The 18,833-nt window shown below is 33.1% G+C and overlaps 1 protein-coding gene across 1 annotated transcript in view; it reads right to left on the bottom strand.

Annotated features, from left to right (window-relative positions):
* The window catches only part of LOC126887979 (microfibril-associated glycoprotein 4-like), a 36,544-nt gene extending 28,328 nt beyond the window's left edge, over positions 1 to 8,216 (bottom strand). Inside the window, exon 1 of the mRNA XM_050655943.1 lies at positions 8,049 to 8,216. Coding sequence (XP_050511900.1) covers positions 8,049 to 8,111 — 63 coding nt within the window. The 5' untranslated portion in view covers positions 8,112 to 8,216. The remainder of the gene's footprint in view (positions 1 to 8,048) is intronic.
* Positions 8,217 to 18,833: the final 10,617 nt, after the last annotated feature.

Here is an 18,833-nt window from a genome sequence, read left to right as displayed (position 1 = left end):
AAGGTCATTGGAATACCCAATCAGAGCAAACTATCCGCTGTCCTGCGCGTAGCACCAATAATTAATGTTTATTATTTAAAAAAATTCCTGACGCCGTGGTGTTAATCGATTTTAATTTTGCAAAATTGCGAATGAAAGGTACAGTACAATTCTATATGCGAAAAAATTTTCAACTTGTTATCTGCTTTATTTTCAGTCCTGTAACATTTTGAAAAAATGAATTTTTTTTACGAAAGCTGGATTGCAAAATTTATTTTGCAAAATCTATTGAACCGATCTTAATTAAATTTAGAGTATTGTTTTACTGTATCATAAAGTTTTTCAGGGCGAAATATGAAGGTCCTAAGTGTAGCATAAATAGTTGAAAAACGTAAAATACGAATACTTGTTTTTGTATTTTTTTTTCACAATTATTGCTATTTTGCCACAAGGGTGACTATTTTTTAAATTTTTAGCTAATTCTATATTGTAGTAAATTTAATTACGCAACTTTTATGTCAGTACAACTTTTCTCAGAAATGAATACTTTTAAAGTTATAATTAAAAAACTAAGAAAAATATCGAATTTTTCCTTAATTTTTTGACATTTTGATTATTTAATCAATGTTCCGGACCTTTTTGAGAGGGAGGATAACTCAAATATTATTATTTGATTTATTTTCAAGCAATTTCTGCAAAGAAATTTGAGTCACCTTTCAACGTCCAAATGTACTAATATTTTTACAGATGCGCCCTGGTCTAATATCCCTGAAAAGGATAGGAACCGATACGAATGGCTAACGTATTACTCATAATTACAGTTACAAGAAAAACGACATTTTGTGTACTCCCTCAACTTACGAAATAAAAGAAAAATAAACAAAAAGGGGAGATATACATCTGAAAATGAAATAAGCATTGCGTTAAGAAGGATGAAAAATAACACAGTAACTGACCCTGAAGACTTACCTGCAGAACAAATAAAACAAAAATTAATACAACTGTTTAACACATGCTTATTTTATGGAAAAATACTGAAAGAATGGAAAATGGATTACCTAAGCTTCATGCGTAAAAAACGAAATGAAAAAGTACCGATAATTATATCGGAGTATGCGTTACGGTAACCGTATGCGTAAATACGAATAGCTATGATGATTTCCGACCTCTGCCGCGGCGATGGCACTTAAATAAGATGCGTTACCACTTCGGTGGGTAGGTTGTATGAATAATGTATTAAAGAAAGAATGGGGAAACTGCTGCGAACTGATAATACATTTTCTGTAAAATAGCTCATAGAAAAAAAGACGGCATTCACTGCTGAATTGCACATTATATTGGTGGATCTGGGAAAGGCCTCTGATAGTGTCCCGATTAACAACCTGTCGAAGGCAATGGAAAAGCACGGTATTTATAACACCTACATAAGTACAGTCAAATTACTTTACGAAGACAATGAATGTAAAACTAAAATCGGAAAAAGCTACTCTGAACCGTCTAAATTTAATAAAGGACTTCGACAAGGATGCTGTCTCTGTCACCAATCTTCTTTAAACTTTATATAGATAAAACAATAAAAAAACTAGAACAAAGAATGTGGACAAATGGGAGCAAACATTGACGACTACTATATCCGTAGTATTTTGTTTGCTTATAATTATATATTGCCGGGATAAGCAATCCACCATTTACTGGCCAACGGCTTCGGGCGGACGAGCTGGTAAATGGAAGGGCACTCTGTTGTACTGAGACTGGGAAACTGGTCTCAAAGGCGGAAGAACCAAGAAAGTGGTCAACGGTATCAGAATGCAGAAGGCAACGAGAAACCACTGCATTAAAGGTCCCTGATGACATCTCTAGTAAAGCTATCATGGCAAATCCAACTAAAGTGGAAATAGTTACTAATCATGGAATACGGAAGCCAAGATTCGGCAGGAGAGGTGATCCACCTTTAGACCACAGGGCCTCCCAGGTCGCAACCCAGCGAAACCCCTGTGACAGAACTGGAAAAGTGTCTCTAAGAACAGCAGAGTTGATTATTAAAATATGTACCTGGAAAGTGAAGACAATGTATCAGGCTGGAAAAATTCATAATACCATTCAAGAAATGACCAGACTCGGAATCGGTATAATGGGCATAAGCGAAATGAGGTGGCCAAATAGTGGTGCTTGTGTTGTTGACAACCACATGGTATATCACTCAGGAAATGACGATGGTCAACATATATATGGGGTTGGAATAATCGTGTCTCCCCAATTACGTCGATATGTTACAAATGTTATACCTATTTCTGAAAGATTAGTAATAATCCAACTGAATACTAGCCCCGTCAAATTAAATATATTAAAAGTGTATGCCCCCACGAGCGATAAACCAGAAGAAGATCTAGAGAAATTCTATGAGTTGTTGATAAAGTCACTTAAACGACTTAAAAAAGAAGATATAACTATTATTATGGGTGACTTCAATACGAAAATTGGTGAAGGGAGAAGCGGTGAATTCATAGGAGATTTTGGTCTGGGACAGAGAAATGAAAGGGGAGACAGATTAAAACTGTTTGTAGAAGAAGAAGAATTTGCAATACGAAACACATTCTTTAAACTACCACCAAGACGCTTGTACACCTGGGTCTCCCCGCAAGATCAACCAGGAAACGTAATACGGAATCAAATTGACTACATAATGGTGAACAAGAGATTCCGTAATGGATGCCTATCGGTTAAGGGTTACCCCGGTGCTGACGTATCATCAGATCATGTTCCTGTTGTTGGTAAATTTAGGTTTAGATTCAAGAAGGTTGCAAAAAAGAACAGCAACAAAAAGTGCGATGTGAGAATACTAAAAGATAAGAAAACAAAAGAGACAGTCGCACAGATTCTTTCAGAGAAGCTAATTAATATGGAGCAAACATTTAATGCCGAAGAATCACTCCAAAATATATGTGAAACCTTTAACAGCATCAGAAAAGAACATCTAATAGAAAAGAAAGAGATGAGAAAAAGTTGGATGAACGACAATATACTACAACTTATGGAAGAAAGAAGAAAATCAAAAAACAACAAAATAATGTACAACTCGATTCAGAGACAAATAAGAACTGAACTAAGAAAGGCCAAAGAAAATTGGTTAAAATCACAGTGTGAAGAGATAGAGTCGTTAGAGCAAAAATTTGATATGTTTAACATGCATAAGAAGGTGAAACAAGCAGCTGGTCTTCAGAAATACAACACAGATAGCAAATTGCGAGACCAACAGGGGAATATCATCACAGACAGAAATCAACAAATCAGCATATGGACGAAATACATACAGGAACTCTTTGATGATACTAGATCCGAACAAACTCCATCCTACTTATGTGATGACCACTTACCAATCACATCAGATGAAGTGGAAAGAGCAATATCACAACTAAAAGATGGCAAAGCTCCTGGACCTGACAATGCATGCTGAACTCATAAAACTATTTAATACCGACGGTACTCAACGCCTAACCAAAATAGTTAACGACATATATTTAAGCGGAGTAATACCAAAAACGTGGTTGAAGTCGACATTTGTTGCTTTACCAAAGAAAACAAAGTCCGTATCCTGCAGTGATTTCCGAACCATCAGCTTAATGAGCCATATTTTAAAACTATTTCTAAAAATTATACATCAAAGGATATATAGACTGTGCGAAGAAAAAATCAGCCGAACACAGTTTGGTTTTCGAAAAGCAGTGGGTACAAGAGAGGCTCTATTTAGTATACAAGTGCTATTTCAACGATGTAGAGACGTAAATTGCGATATTTATGCATGTTTCATTGATTACCATAAAGCGTTCGATACAGTAAAGAACGACAAGCTGATGGAGATATTAACCAATATTGGAATTAACACCTGTGATTTAAGGATTATCAGCAATCTGTACTGGAATCAAACATCCTCTATCCGGACGGAGGCAGGAGAATCCGACGATATCAAAATCAAACGTGGGGTCCGTCAGGGATGTATACTATCCCCACTGCTGTTTAAGATCTACTCTGAGGAAATCTTTCAAGAAGCAGTGGATGGTGTCGAGGCCGGAATTCGAATTAATGGAGAATGTATCAATAACATAAGATACGCAGATGACACTGTGGTATTAGCTGACAGTTCTGAAGCCCTGCAGGAGTTGATGAACAGAATCGCGGAGGTCAGTCAGAGATGCGGACTTTCACTAAACACTAAGAAAACAAAATGTATGATTATCTCTAAGAACAAACAGGAATTTGGACGAATCAGTGTGAATTGTTAACAAATAGAAAGAGTAAAAATATATACCTACCTTGGTACGAACGTCAATGAAAATTGGGACCATTCTATAGAAATCAAATGTAGGATAGAAAAAGCAAGATCTGCATTTCAAAAAATGTCAAAGTTGTTCAAATGTCATGATTTGTCGATACCCATAAAAGTCAGATTACTACGATGTTATATCTTTCCTATACTGTTGTACGGAGTTGAGTCGTGGACTCTTACAGACGCCACCTGCAAGAAAATTGAGGCTTTTGAGATGTGGCTCTATCGTCGAATCCTGAAGATATCTTATACCGACCACATTACTAGTGAGGGTGTTTTGCTGAGAATGCAAAAAGAAAAAGAGCTGTTAATCAAAATAAAAAAAGCCAAAATCGAATACCTCGGTCACATCATGAGGAACAGTGAAAGATATGGACTGCTGCAACTGGTCTTACAGGGAAAAGTAGAGGGAAAGCGAGGACCAGGAAGGAGAAGGATTTCGTGGCTGAAAAATCTACTTACGTGGTTCAACACAACCACCACAAATTTTTCAGAGCAGCAGTGTGCAAAGTACAGATTGCCATGATGGTCGCCAACATCCGAAACGGAGAGGCACTACAAGAAGAAGAAGATAATCATATTATTCTACCAGAGCACAAAGACGACATGGTCTATATGATGAAATATCTAGAAGAGGAATTTGGGAAATGGGATTGGGAAATTAATAATGATAAAACGCTTTACATGGTCATTAGAAACACCGCAGAAGACCTAAAGTAAAAATAACAACTTCATAAAATATACAACTGAATATAAATACTTGGGAGTAACTTTAAAGAATGTAGGATCTGATAAAACGGATATAATAAATAAAATAAAAAAGTAAAGACAGTAACTCAACAATAAATTATTATCGTTACCAATCTTATTTATGAAAATAATGGAAAGCTGTTTACTGTATCAGAGACTTGGGTGACAAATAAAAAAGGGAAAACAATATAAATGCAATGAAATAAAATGATGTATTGGCAAACAAGCTGCAGATTAGCACAAATAGAAAAAGTAATGTGTTAAATGAACGAATTCGAGAACTAATGAATGTGAAGGCGACCCTATATGATAAAACAGAAAAATAAAAATTACTATGGTATAGACATGCGAACAGTGGACGAGAAAAGAATACCGCTAAGCAGTTGGAACTGGAAACCAAATAGAAGAAAGAGAAGAAGACGTCCTAGATCATAGGAACACACAAATAAAAACAGCAATATTACTCCAGGGTAATAAGCTAGAAATAGGCCATGTTCGGGACACTCAAAGATTCAGCTAGCTGACTACTTTTTTAGTTATTATAGACCTATAGAAAGAAAACCTAACTGTTTCCTGCCTAGAGTTCGCGTCCGTTTTTTAATTGTTAACAATTTAGTACAAAAATCGCGATTTTTTCGATTTTTTGCACCCCATTCAAAAGCTAAACAGTTGACATAAAACTAAAAAATTTAGTTTTTTAGAACATTGAAAAGCCTTCAAAATGCCGATTCTTGAAAGTTAAAAAATTAATTTGTTGCTACGCAAAATGGAAAATAAGTTAAAATCGTTATTTGTTAATAAATTTTACTCAAACAACTTTACAACTTTAGTGTTTCACCCAAAGTTGTGTATTGGGGTACTTAACAAACCCTTAAATTTTGAGACCGACCCATTAATTAGTTTAAAAGTTATTCTATTTGATTTTCCCGGAGACCTTTATTTTGCAATAATATAAGACAGAAAATAATGAAGATAAGGCAATTCTGCGTATGTCAAATGAAAGTAGAAAAGTGATAGGTACTATCAAAATGTACTAAAAAGAGATAAAAAAGTTACCTAATATAGTCAAAAATAATAATGCCAAATTTTTGAAATTTTGTAGTTTATAAACATATTTATAAATGCACGAGTTTAAAAACTAAAAAAGGCAACTTAAAACTAATATCATTTTCTATATCTCGGGATCTACTGAATATATTTTGATCTATCTTTTCTTAATTTGTATGCAATTTTTCTGTACATTACAAAAATCCATGTTTTTAATCAGACTATCATTATTAATTATACAAAGAGTTAAGGCATACTTTGATAAATAAATTATCTTCAATAAATAATTATCTAATAAAAATAATTTGTTTATTAAAATGAACTTTAACTTTTTGTATGATCATTAATGATATTATGATTAAAAAAATATATTTTTGTAAAAAAATATTTTTTTAAGAACTGTTTAAACAAATTGCATATTTGTAATGTACGTAGAAATTACATGAAAATTAAAAAAAGAAAGATGAAAATCCATTGAGTTGACCCGGAGGTACAGAAAATTGTATTAGTTTGAAATTGTTTTTTTCGGTATTTTAACTCAGTAGATTCGTAGGTTCACCCTAGTAACCGTTTGAACTACAAATTTGAAAACTCGTAGAGGGTGCTGTGAAGATACAATGCTTATGCAAAATTTTAACGAAAAATACAAATCCCATTATTTAAAATGGCATCAATGAAATTCCTTAACTATTATAAACAAATTAGCTGTGAATTAAAAAACACATGGCTAACTTTGTCCCTAATGAACCCAGGCTAAATTTTTTTATTTAAAAATTCGTGTTGAAATACTAGCTTTTCGAATATATAAAAGATTGTTCTTACGGACAATATTTGTAAAGTTATTCTAAATGTTTATAAACTACAAAATTTAAAAAATTTAGCATTAGGATTTTTGATTATGTTGATTAAAGTTTTTATCTTTTTTTAATACATTTTAATACTCTTACTCTTCTGCTTTCATTTGGCATACTCAGAATAGCCTTATCTTCATTATTTTCAGCCCTATGTTATTGCAAAATAAAGGTCTCTGCAAAATAAACAAATAGATTAATTCTTAAACTAATTAATGGATCGGTCTCAAATTTTAAAGGTTTGTTAAGAACCCCAATACCCAACTTTGGGTGAAACACTAAAGTTCTATGATAGTTTTAGTAATAGTTATTAACAAATAACGATTTTCATTTATTTTGCAGTTTGCGTAGCAACAAATTAACTTTTTTACTTTCAAAAATCGACATTTCGAAGGTTTTTCAATGTTCTAAAAAATTTAATTTTTAATTTCATGTGAACTATTTAGTTTTTAAATGGGTTGTAAAAAATCGAAAAAATCGTGATTTTTGTATTAAATTGTCAGTAATTAAAAAACGGACAGGAAACAGGTAGGTTTTCTTCCTATAGGTCTACAATAACTAAAAAAGTAGTCAGCTACCTGGATCTTTGAGTGTCCTGAGAAAATCCTTATTACCCTGGACTATTATAAATAAGAAAAAGACCTCACTGAAGCAGATCGTTACGACGCGGACGAGAAGAAATGACGATTGGGATGTGGTAAACGGTTAACAGAATACACTGTGTAAAGTCTAGGATAAGTAAGTAAGTAAACTGTACAATCTACGAATATTAAACTGAGAATGAAATAGAGAGCAATATGTTCCAAGAAAATATGCTATTAAAGAAACTTCTTTCAAAAATAGAATAAAACAGTAACAATAATAATATATTACCGGTATGTTGGTAGAATATACTATGGTGTTTAAAGAGCAGTAAAAAATAATTTTATATACAGAATACAAAACAATAATAATGAAGTATATTAATATTAGTTTAGTAATCTAAAAGAAAAAACTTGAAATAACAAAATAAATAAAAAATAGGTTTATGCATCGATATTGGCATTATTAGTGTTAGTAAGACTGGTTATTGGTTTTGTTAAAAAAAACTAACTTACTTTTTCTGACACAACATATTCGCTCGAGCAAACACATAAGAGAAGAACTATAGACGAAATCATTGTGACTTACTAAACAAAAATCATATATTATTTGGTATTTATAATTTTGATTATACAGGAAAAGAATATAGCATTTTACCATTCTAATCTATTATTTAACACCCACTGTCACTAGATTTCTAGGGTTTTGATATCTTTTATGCGGAAATTTTTTATTCAGTGTTATAACAATAACATTTTTGTTGTTATCAACAGCGCCGATTTACTGAACTCCGAGATAGGAAAATTCATTAGATAATTATTATAAAATATCATTTTATATTTAAAAATGGTTGGCACAGATAAATTAAAAAATGACGACTTCTGTATTCATTAATTTCAACGCTAGAGTGGGAAACGAAAACGTGAAATGACAAGATAGGCACGGAGAACACACAATTAATAAAAATGGAAAATATTTCTAGAGTTTTGTATAGATAATGATTTAGTCATAGCCAACACATTCTTTGCGCACAAAGAAATACAAGAGATAACAAAAGCAATTCCTCAACGAAATGAAAAGGCAATAAAATAAATTTCATAATTGTTCTTCGAGAAAAAAGAGTAAAGTTAAAGATGTCAGAGTAAAAATAAGTTATGAGATAGGTATTGACCATTATTTACTAGAAGAATTATTCAAGAATAACAACAAAGTCGAGGACCGCAAGCACACAACAAAAACTATAGCGGAAGAATAAGAACTTATAAGCTGAGACATGTAATTTGCAAATAAGGACCGAATATATAGAGAAAACGGAGAAAAAGTTCGCAAGGATTAAAAATAGAAAATAAATTAGAAATGTGGAAGAAAAGTGGATCCGATTTAAAGCAATACCCTTTAAAACATCAGTTTTTTGGAGTGTGCATTAGGGTGGAACGAAAAAGGTAAAAAAAATAAAAGAAAAAAAGAATTCTTGTGGCTATCGTTTAAAAGTTGTGTCAGGTGATGCAAACAATTGGTGCGAGAGCATTTTGAAATAAAAAAAATATCTGGAGGTTCCATATTGGATTTAAAAAACGAAAAAATATAAAAATTTATTTTTGTCGAGAAAATCAATATGGCTCTGATCAAATTTCAATGATCGTGTTTTACCAACTAAATGTGACATTCTAAAGTGCTTTCTCTTTATTCGTAATGAACTTAAGTTGACAAATAATAATAATAGTAAAGACCCACCCATCTATCGCCGACGTCCTGAATGCCGTTGCAACGAGGGTAGAACAAATATGAATAAAAGCTTCTATTCCGACATTATCGCATAAGTGCATTCAAGATATGATTAAAAATATTTATACAGAATATCAAAATCTTAAGCGATATGTACATAAAAATTCAGCAAGCATCCAATTCATAAATAGAAAAGATTTGCCAGTTTCGAAAGGAGTGTAAAAAGTTATTGAATATCGCAGCTTGCAAGTGCAACATGACTGGAACTGTGTGTGTGTGTGTGTACTTGTGATAAAATCAAGAAAGTACCACAAAATGAGCTAATTTTTCTTTAAGATCAACGATCCTGTCGAAAAATGACAATTGGACCAGCAAAATGGAAAGAACCCTGAAGGCAAAGGCAAGTGCTCAAAAATATAATACTGACGAAATTATTCTTAAAGCATGTACCGTTGATTCCTCTAATCCTTTCATAAGTAGCAGCTTGTCTGACTCAAATTCTTCTGATACAAATGATCATGAAGAAGAATTCATTGCGTCTTTGTCAACAGTTGCAGTCCAACCATCTACGTCACAAATACTGCGGCACTTCACTTCAATGGCTAGTATCCTTATTTCATTGCAATGAGCTACCTCTACGTCATTTAATTCAACAGTTAGATGGACGCACCAGTGGACCACTTGGCTTTTCAGGGCCAATAGGGAAACTTTTGGAACACTGTGAAGAGAAGGCTGTTGTCGATTTTGTCGCAATAGAAAACAACCTAGCAATATTATTAGAAACAACAGACCTTAGTACCGATAAGAAGTATTTCTACCAAATCAGTCAAGCAGTTGCTGCGGGAAAATATCCTAATGATTTGAGCCTTAAAAAACCTGGGAAAATATCACACGCAAGGTGGCTGACAGTTGATAATCGGTTGCTTCGATAGGGCTTTTCATCGATTGTCATTTGTTTCGAGCTTCTGTCATGTGTCACATAATATTAATATATCTACGTCATATGTCTTTGGTTTGTATCATTGGCAATACCAATAACATATGACGTAGATATATTATTATTAGACGACACATGACAGAAGCTCGGAACAAATGACTGTGAATGAAAAGCCCCAATTAATTATGCCCCAGTATGTTGGAACTGAATGTCCCAGCCCCAATTAATTATGTTAGTAAGTTTCATCCAAAAAGTGTATGCACCAGTTTGGTTTTATATAAAACTGTATCCTATTAGCTGTTCTGATGGTTCGAAACATTTATGGCGAATGATCCAATATTCACGATTTCTACCAGTTGACCAAAGAAAAATTGTCGATGCAGTTATCCAAAGGAATGCTTATTTTGCCCATCACGAAAATGTATTACTCGGTATGGTATGATGAAAAATGAACGAAAACATATACGGTAGTTAGGACTACGCAGAATGCCGAAAGCTAGAGAAAGTCAGAAAGAAAAAAAGATCCGGAGGTTCAAAATACCAACATTAAATTTTAGTGCTGCAGATTATAATGACTTAATTTCTATTTCTGGATTCAAAGTTAGGGCTCCTCCTTTGCTAAAACATATTTCCAATGAAGATGTAAGGGTTATGATTGACTCTGGGATATACAACAACATAGAGATCTTAAACTGCCCTTGTCATACAAAATGCGTGGAAAGAACTGTTAAGTTAGTAACTGAAGCATCAGCTGCTCTTTGTGGACCAGAATCAAGGGATGGCTTTATTCGTTCAAGGTTGCAGTCCAGAAATATTATGCCGCTTTTTAACACAAGATCAGACTACCAATCTTAAAATGTATATTGTATCATAAAACAATTATTTAGATTCAAAGAACTGATCAAAAAATACATTTTTAAAACTTAATTTTTTTTGTTAATCCCAAAAATTTAAATTTAATATGGAACCTGAAGATAGGGTCCAATACAAACAAGATTTCTTACAGTTTTATTATACATCAAAACACAACTTTTTCGCACTAGCCCCATAAAAAATAATGACTTCGAATTTTTCGTTCCACCCTAGTGTGCATTTATGCATATGTTACAGTTCAAGTTGATTATCCAGTTGGAGTTGATTTTTACTAGTTCGAGTCAACTCTAACGGCTGGTTTCAGTAAAAGTTGATTATAAATATAAAATGAAGATTTATATTCAACATTTACTAGTAAAAGTAGACTCCAACTAGGAAAAGTATACTCTTCCCAATGCCATTTAGTAAAAGTTGATTCTGATTCACACAAACAGCCGATTCTAGAAATTAAATGTTACTGAATATGTTCAAATTAGGCTAGGCTGTATCGTCGCCCCCGTCAGGTAAATTACTCCGATTCGAATTTTTTGCACAAACTTACTCAAAAACAGGTCCTTATAACAAATCTACTGGGTGCCAGGCAGTACCTTGATCGATAAATTGTTTAAACAATTTTTTTAGACAAATTCACAAAAATAATTTTTTCACTTCGAATATTTTTTTTTAGATTATTTGGGTTATTCTGAGCACAAAAAGTTATTTTGTGATTTTTCTCTAAAATTGATTGTTGTCGAGTTATACGCGATTTAAAATTTGAAAAATGCGAAAATGACCATTTTCAAGGCTTAATAACTCGTAAAATAGTTATTTATGTAACAAGTCAGTACAGTGACCCTTTATCGAACGAGTCTGATATTACGAGCAGAGGGAGCTAAGCGAGCGAGGCGAGTAACAGACGAGTTCGATAAAGAGTCTTTACTGACGTGGTGCATACAAAATTTTATCGCCAATCGTAAAAAATATTATGCAATTTAAGATTTTTTTTATTTCAGACGAAATAAAAATTTTGGGTGACAGTAATGACAGATGACTTTTGCATGATGGCCGGTTTAGATGTTTAATCGATAATTGAATCAATATTTAATAACGAATTACTAAATCTGTAAAGTATTTATTTATTTTATATGAATATAATTGAAAACAATACAGGATTTCAGTTTTTGAAATAAATTTAATTAACAACAAGTAATTGGACTTCGTAAATCCTAGATTTTCACCCAAAGTAATCTAAAGTAGAACTGGAAGTCGATATTTGAACTCTGCGTTTAACTTTGCGTCGATTGATATACAATCTTACTAATTTTGAATCATCTTTACTAAATTTTGGTTCATAATTGTTTAAGCAAAACCAAAAGCAGACTCCAACTGGTTAAAGTATACTCTTCCCAATGACATTTAGTAAAAGTTAATTCACGCAATCGACCGATTCTAGAAATTAAAAATGTTACTGGATATAATTATGTTCAAATTGTGCTATTTATATTTCAGACTGTATCGTCATCGTCGCCTCCGATAGGTAAATTATTCCAGTTCGATTTTTTTGCACAAACTTACTCAAAAAGAGGTCCTTATAACGAATCCACAGGGTGTCAGATGGTACTGTGGTCGAAAAATTTTTTAAACAATTTTTTTAAACAAACTCACAAAAAAAATCATTTAGGACAATTTTCTTTACATCATTTGGGTCATTCAGAGCAAAAGAGATCTTTTGTGATTTTTCTGTAAAATTTATTTTTCTCGAGTTATACGCGATTTAAAATTTGCAAAATACGAAAATGACCATTTTCAAGGCTTAATAACTCAGTTAAAAATTATTATTATGAAAGTCAGAAAGTCACCAAATAAAATTTTAACGACCCCCCTACAAGATACTGAAGAAATGTTGGTCATTATTTTATTACTAAGCGGTTATTTTTAATTATTAACAATGAGCGCCAGGAGCGTATTGAGGCAGCTATCAATGTGAGTGCGAGTGAGATGCACCATTGCAGCATTTTGACATTTAAAAATTCAAACTTCTGTCAAACCACAAAGCTGTCAAAACTTTTTTGTAATTTATTTCTCACATGTCCTCACCATGAGAAGGCGAAAGTTCTTCTTCTTGTGGTGCTTTCTCCTTTAGTGGAGGTTAGCGACTACACTGGCAAATCTGTCTCTGTCCAATGCGGCTCTAAACAAAGATGTTGAATCAAGGCCGGTCCAGTCTCTGATATTTCTAAGAAATGAAATCTGGCGCCTATCGGGACCCCGTTTTCCTTCAATCTTACCCTGGATGATCAGTTGCGTGAGGCGGTACTTTTCGTTTCTCATTATGTGTCCCAGGTAGCTAACTTTTCTGATTTTAATGATTTTTAGCAGTTCCCTATCTGTACGTATTCTCCTCAGAACATATTCGTTGGTGGTGTGGGTTGTCCAAGTTAGTTTCTCTATAAGTCTCTTCTATAAAGCCAGAGTTCAAAGGCGTCCAACTTGTTCATCAGTATTGTGTTGTGTCCAGGCCTCCGTTCCATACAAAAGTATTGACCACACATAGCAACAGAAAACGACATCTAAGGTTGATATTAATGTTACTGTTACAAAATAAGCTTTTAATTTTGATAAACCCCTGTCAGGCTACCTCTATTCTCGCTCTTGACATCTTGTTTATAATTAAGTTGATTGTTGAACCAGCAACCAAGATATTGATACTGGCTTACGTATTCAAGCTGTTGGTGTTTCACATATTTATTGGAAGAAGTAAATTTTTGTTCTTTGATATTCTTATAACAAAAAAAATATAAGACCGGAAACGAAAAAAGAATATATAATACCATATTAAAACCAGTAATCGTCTATGGCTCAGAAGTGTGGCATTTATCACAAAAACTTAAAGGTAATCTATTGGCAGTTGAAATGGACTTTTGGTGGAGAGCAGCGAGAAAGTCCAGATTAGAACATGTGAAAATGAGGACATCAGAAGACAAATGAAAGTACAAAGATCAATTATAGAAGACATCGAAAAACAGCAACTAATATGGTACGGACATGTTAGACGTATGGGGGAAGAAAGACTACCCAAAAGATATTAGAATGGGTACCACCAGAGAAAAGAAAACGAGGACGACCACCAACAACATGGATCCAAGGAATCTCAAAAGCAATGTCACCAAGAAATTAATCTAAAGAAGACTGGCAGAATAGACAGGCTTGGTGAACGGGAACCCAAAGGCCAGAGTTTGAAGACAGAATATTGCTTCTCGTGTCCCCATACCTTTCCTGAAGCCAAATTGTTCTTGACCGGTGACCTCATCACATTTTTTATAATATATTCTGTTTTGTATGATACGCAAGAAAAGATTCAGAATGTTATTTAACATACTTATAAGGCGGAAGTCCTGGCATAATTTGGCGTTCTTCTTTTTAGGCAGTGGTATGAAGACTGATTCAAGCCATATTTTAGGGATAGTCCCTGTATTGTAAACATTATCAAATAGTCCAAGAAGAAGGTCTAAGTTTTCCTCGTTGATTAACTTTAATAGCTCAGCTGGTATTTCATCTTTTCCTACAGATTTGTTGTTTTTTAGTTGACGTAGACGTAGAGCATATTCCAGTTCGGACTTCAGTATTGGAAGACCTTCATCGTTTTCGGCATTTAATGTAGGAGGTTCCCTGATGTCATAGGAGAGTTCCTTTATATAGTCTTCCCACATGTGTATTTGTTCTTCAGGCTTGAAATCAGTTTGCCTTCTGCGGTGATTAGATTATTTGGTCCTTGTGAGTATGTCGTGCCTGTGAATTCCCTGAGTTTCTTATACAGATGGAAGTCATCATGTTTTTTATATAAGTTTTCAATTTCTTCACATTGTTCTGTTATCCATTTTTCTTTTGCAATTTTTATTTTTTGTTTAATGGTTCTATTTAATGCTTTGTACATTGCTTTGTGCTGCTTGCATTTTCTTCTTTCATCCATTAGTCTCTTTTATTGTATTTCTATATTTTTAGATTGTATAATCAAGACTTACTATGTACTACTATTTAAGTCTTTGTATGTTTTGTGTACCACCGCAAATAATAATATGTACCACCAGTCGTACATGTACCAGAGATTGAGAACCGCTGCTTTACATAATATGAGATAGAGTAGATAAAAATTGTTTTTGTGAATTTGGTTAACAAAAATTGGTTAAACAATTTTTCGACCGCGGTACCGCGTGACACCCTGTGTATTTGTTATAAGGATTGTTATACGGATGTATTTCTTTGAGTAAGTTTGTGCAAAAAATAGAATCAGAATAATTTACCTAACGGGGCGACGTTACAGACTATACTAATAAGTAGGTAGTTGAAACGGTCAAAACAAAGAAACGCACACTCATCAAAAATGCACTTGAGATTCTCGTATAATCAATATTTACTCAATCGATTCAGAAAGAGTCAACTCCAACTAGTAAAAGTTGATTTACATTTTTAAAATCAACTTTTACTGCTCGTTTCAGTTAGAGTTGAGTCCAACTAGTTGGAGTCAACTCTAACTGAGAATCAACTTGAACTGTAACACATATACAAATGCAAGTATGTGAATATAAATAATAATATACAACTAAAATAGTTGTATCCGTCATTCTGAAAAAATGATTTTTTTATTGATTTCTTTCCATTTTTCCAAACGTTTTGTCCGATATATAAGTGTTTGCGTTACAAAATATAATTTTTACATTAAAATCAAAATCATTTATATCGGCAATTCAGACATGTCTTATACATTTTAAAGTAGAAGACTTTAAAATGATATTTCCAATATTGATGAGTTGCGTTCCTGGGACGACTTTACTAAAAGATAGTTCATTCGATTACATAAAACGAACCTCAACTCAAGAATATCCGCCACAAAAATCATAGCCTGTGATCTGTCTTTAAGAAGACAACCAAAGGCAACGGTGGCAGTAAAATTGCAAAATGTTGGGATAGTATCACGAGGTTTTTTTCCTGGTTTTTTTTTCCCTAGTGATTTACTATAGAATCTCTAGCGCGAAAATTTTACTGCCACCGTTGCCTTTGGTTGTATTTTTAAAGACAGATCACATGCTATGATTTGTTGTGGCGAATATTCTTGAGTTTAGGTTGATTTCATGTAATCGAATGAACTATCTTTTAGTAAAGTCGTCCCAGGAACGCAACTCATCATTATTGGCAATATCATTTTAAAGTCTTCTACTTTAAAATATATAATACATGTCTGAATTGCCGATATAAATGAGTCAAATTAAATAAATTATTAGAAGAATTTTTTACTAAGCAACAACATTTTTGTTTAATCTAGTATTATTTTGTATTTTGACAACGACACCCGACTTGAGCGTCGAAACCTTAATAAAATAATTTTAAAATGTCGGGATAGTATCACGAAGTTTCTTCCTGGATTTTCCCTAGTGATTTACTATGGAATCTCTAGCGCGAGAATTTTACTTCCACCGTTGCCTTTGGTTGTCTTTTTAAAGACAGATCACATGCTATGATTTGTTGTGGCGAATATTCTTGAGTTTAGGTTGATTTCATGTAATCGAATGAACTATCTTTTAGTAAAGTCGTCCCAGGAACGCAACTCATCATTATTGGCAATATCATTTTAAAGTCTTCTACTTTAAAATGTATAATACATGTCTGAATTGCCGATATAAATGAGTCAAATTAAATAAATTATTAGAAGAATTTTTTACTAAGCAACAACATTTTTGTTTAATCTAGTATTATTTTGTATTTTGACAACGACACCCGACTTGAGCGTCGAAACCTTAATAAAATAATTTTAAAATGTCGGGATAGTATCACGAAGTTTCTTCCTGGATTTTCCCTAGTGATTTACTATGGAATCTCTAGCGCGAGAATTTTACTTCCACCGTTGCCTTTGGTTGTATTTTTAAAGACAGATCACATGCTATGATTTGTTGTGGCGAATATTCTTGAGTTTAGGTTGATTTCATGTAATCGAATGAACTATCTTTTAGTAAAGTCGTCCCAGGAACGCAACTCATCATTATTGGCAATATCATTTTAAAGTCTTCTACTCTAAAATGTATAATACATGTCTGAATTGCCGATATAAATGAGTCAAATTAAATAAATTATTAGAAGAATTTTTTACTAAGCAACAACATTTTTGTTTAATCTAGTATTATTTTGTATTTTGACAACGACACCCGACTTGAGCGTCGAAACCTTAATAAAATAATTTTAAAATGTCGGGATAGTATCACGAAGTTTCTTCCTGGATTTTCCCTAGTGATTTACTATGGAATCTCTAGCGCGAGAATTTTACTTCCACCGTTGCCTTTGGTTGTCTTTTTAAAGACAGATCACATGCTATGATTTGTTGCGGCGAATATTCTTGAGTTTAGGTTGATTTCATGTAATCGAATGAACTATCTTTTAGTAAAGTCGTCCCAGGAACGCAACTCATCATTATTGGCAATATCATTTTAAAGTCTTCTACTTTAAAATGTATAATACATGTCTGAATTGCCGATATAAATGAGTCAAATTAAATAAATTATTATAAGAATTTTTTACTAAGCAGCAACATTTTTGTTTAATCTAGTATTATTTTGTATTTTGACAACGACACCCGACTTGAGCGTCGAAACCTTAATAAAATAATTTTAAAATGTCGGGATAGTATCACGAAGTTTCTTCCTGGATTTTCCCTAGTGATTTACTATGGAATCTCTAGCGCGAGAATTTTACTGCCACCGTTGCCTTTGGTTGTCTTTTTAACCCGCCATTACACGCGCTATGAGGGAATCCCTCACCATATTTGTTTATAACCAATGAAATTGTGTAAACTAATACGATAACCTTAAGCACCCAGGAATGCCTTTAGCATGGTTCATGAGAGGGTATGAAAAAGTTATAGAATATTTCAGGCGGCCAGTGTGCTGTGTGATAGTTGAAAGAAGAGACATCCCTCTTCAAGTGAGGGAATTCCTCACTGCGCGTGCAATCACGGTGAAATCACGTTTCTGTTATCTCAAAGAAACTTGTAGGTTTTTATTTAATATTTAGGTAGGTTTAATTAAAATATTATTGTTTGGATTAGGTTAGGAACAGTGGCACTCCGAGCGGGGGGTTTGGGGGTTAAAATCCCACCCAGAGCATATAGAAAGATATATAAAAGAAAGTAGGAAAATGTAACTTGTCTTTCGCAAATAATACAAAAAACTTTCGGTGCCCAAGCTAACCCCCCTCCCCCCAGAGGAAAATTTTAGGTGCGCCACTGGTTAAGAACCCATTTTTAAATTTACCTATTCTAATTGGGAAATAAGCCACAATTTAACTTGAAAAATTGATTTTATTGACGTTTCGAATTCCACCTCGGACGTCGTTATCAAAATATAAAATATTAATAGTTAATTACATAAATGCCACAAAGAAATAGCTTCAGGATAGTTGTTAATTTTAATTTGTATTTTTATTAAAATGAATTCGCGTAAAGAACGTTAATTTCTTCAGTGGCTTGCTGAAATTGAAAATTAAGAAAACTTGCTTTTGATCTATGTATATTATTTTTACTTTTGTTTTGTTAAATTAATAAAAAAAATTGGTTTACGAGACTTTCTATAATATGTGAGTACATCCCATTTTATATTTATACATGTTGACATTCATTCTTCCTCGAAATAAGTCGAACTTATGTAGGTGAGGGCGACGCTCATATAGTATTTTTACTACAAAAACGTTATTACGTAGGTCAAAATTTTTGACGTAAGAGAACTGTCAAAACATTAGAATG

Source organism: Diabrotica virgifera, chromosome 7, assembly GCF_917563875.1.
Source record: "Diabrotica virgifera virgifera chromosome 7, PGI_DIABVI_V3a".
NCBI classification, from domain to species: Eukaryota; Metazoa; Arthropoda; class Insecta; order Coleoptera; family Chrysomelidae; genus Diabrotica; species Diabrotica virgifera.
The sequence above is the reverse complement of the archived record's forward strand: the minus strand, read 5'-3'. Positions and strand labels throughout refer to the sequence as shown.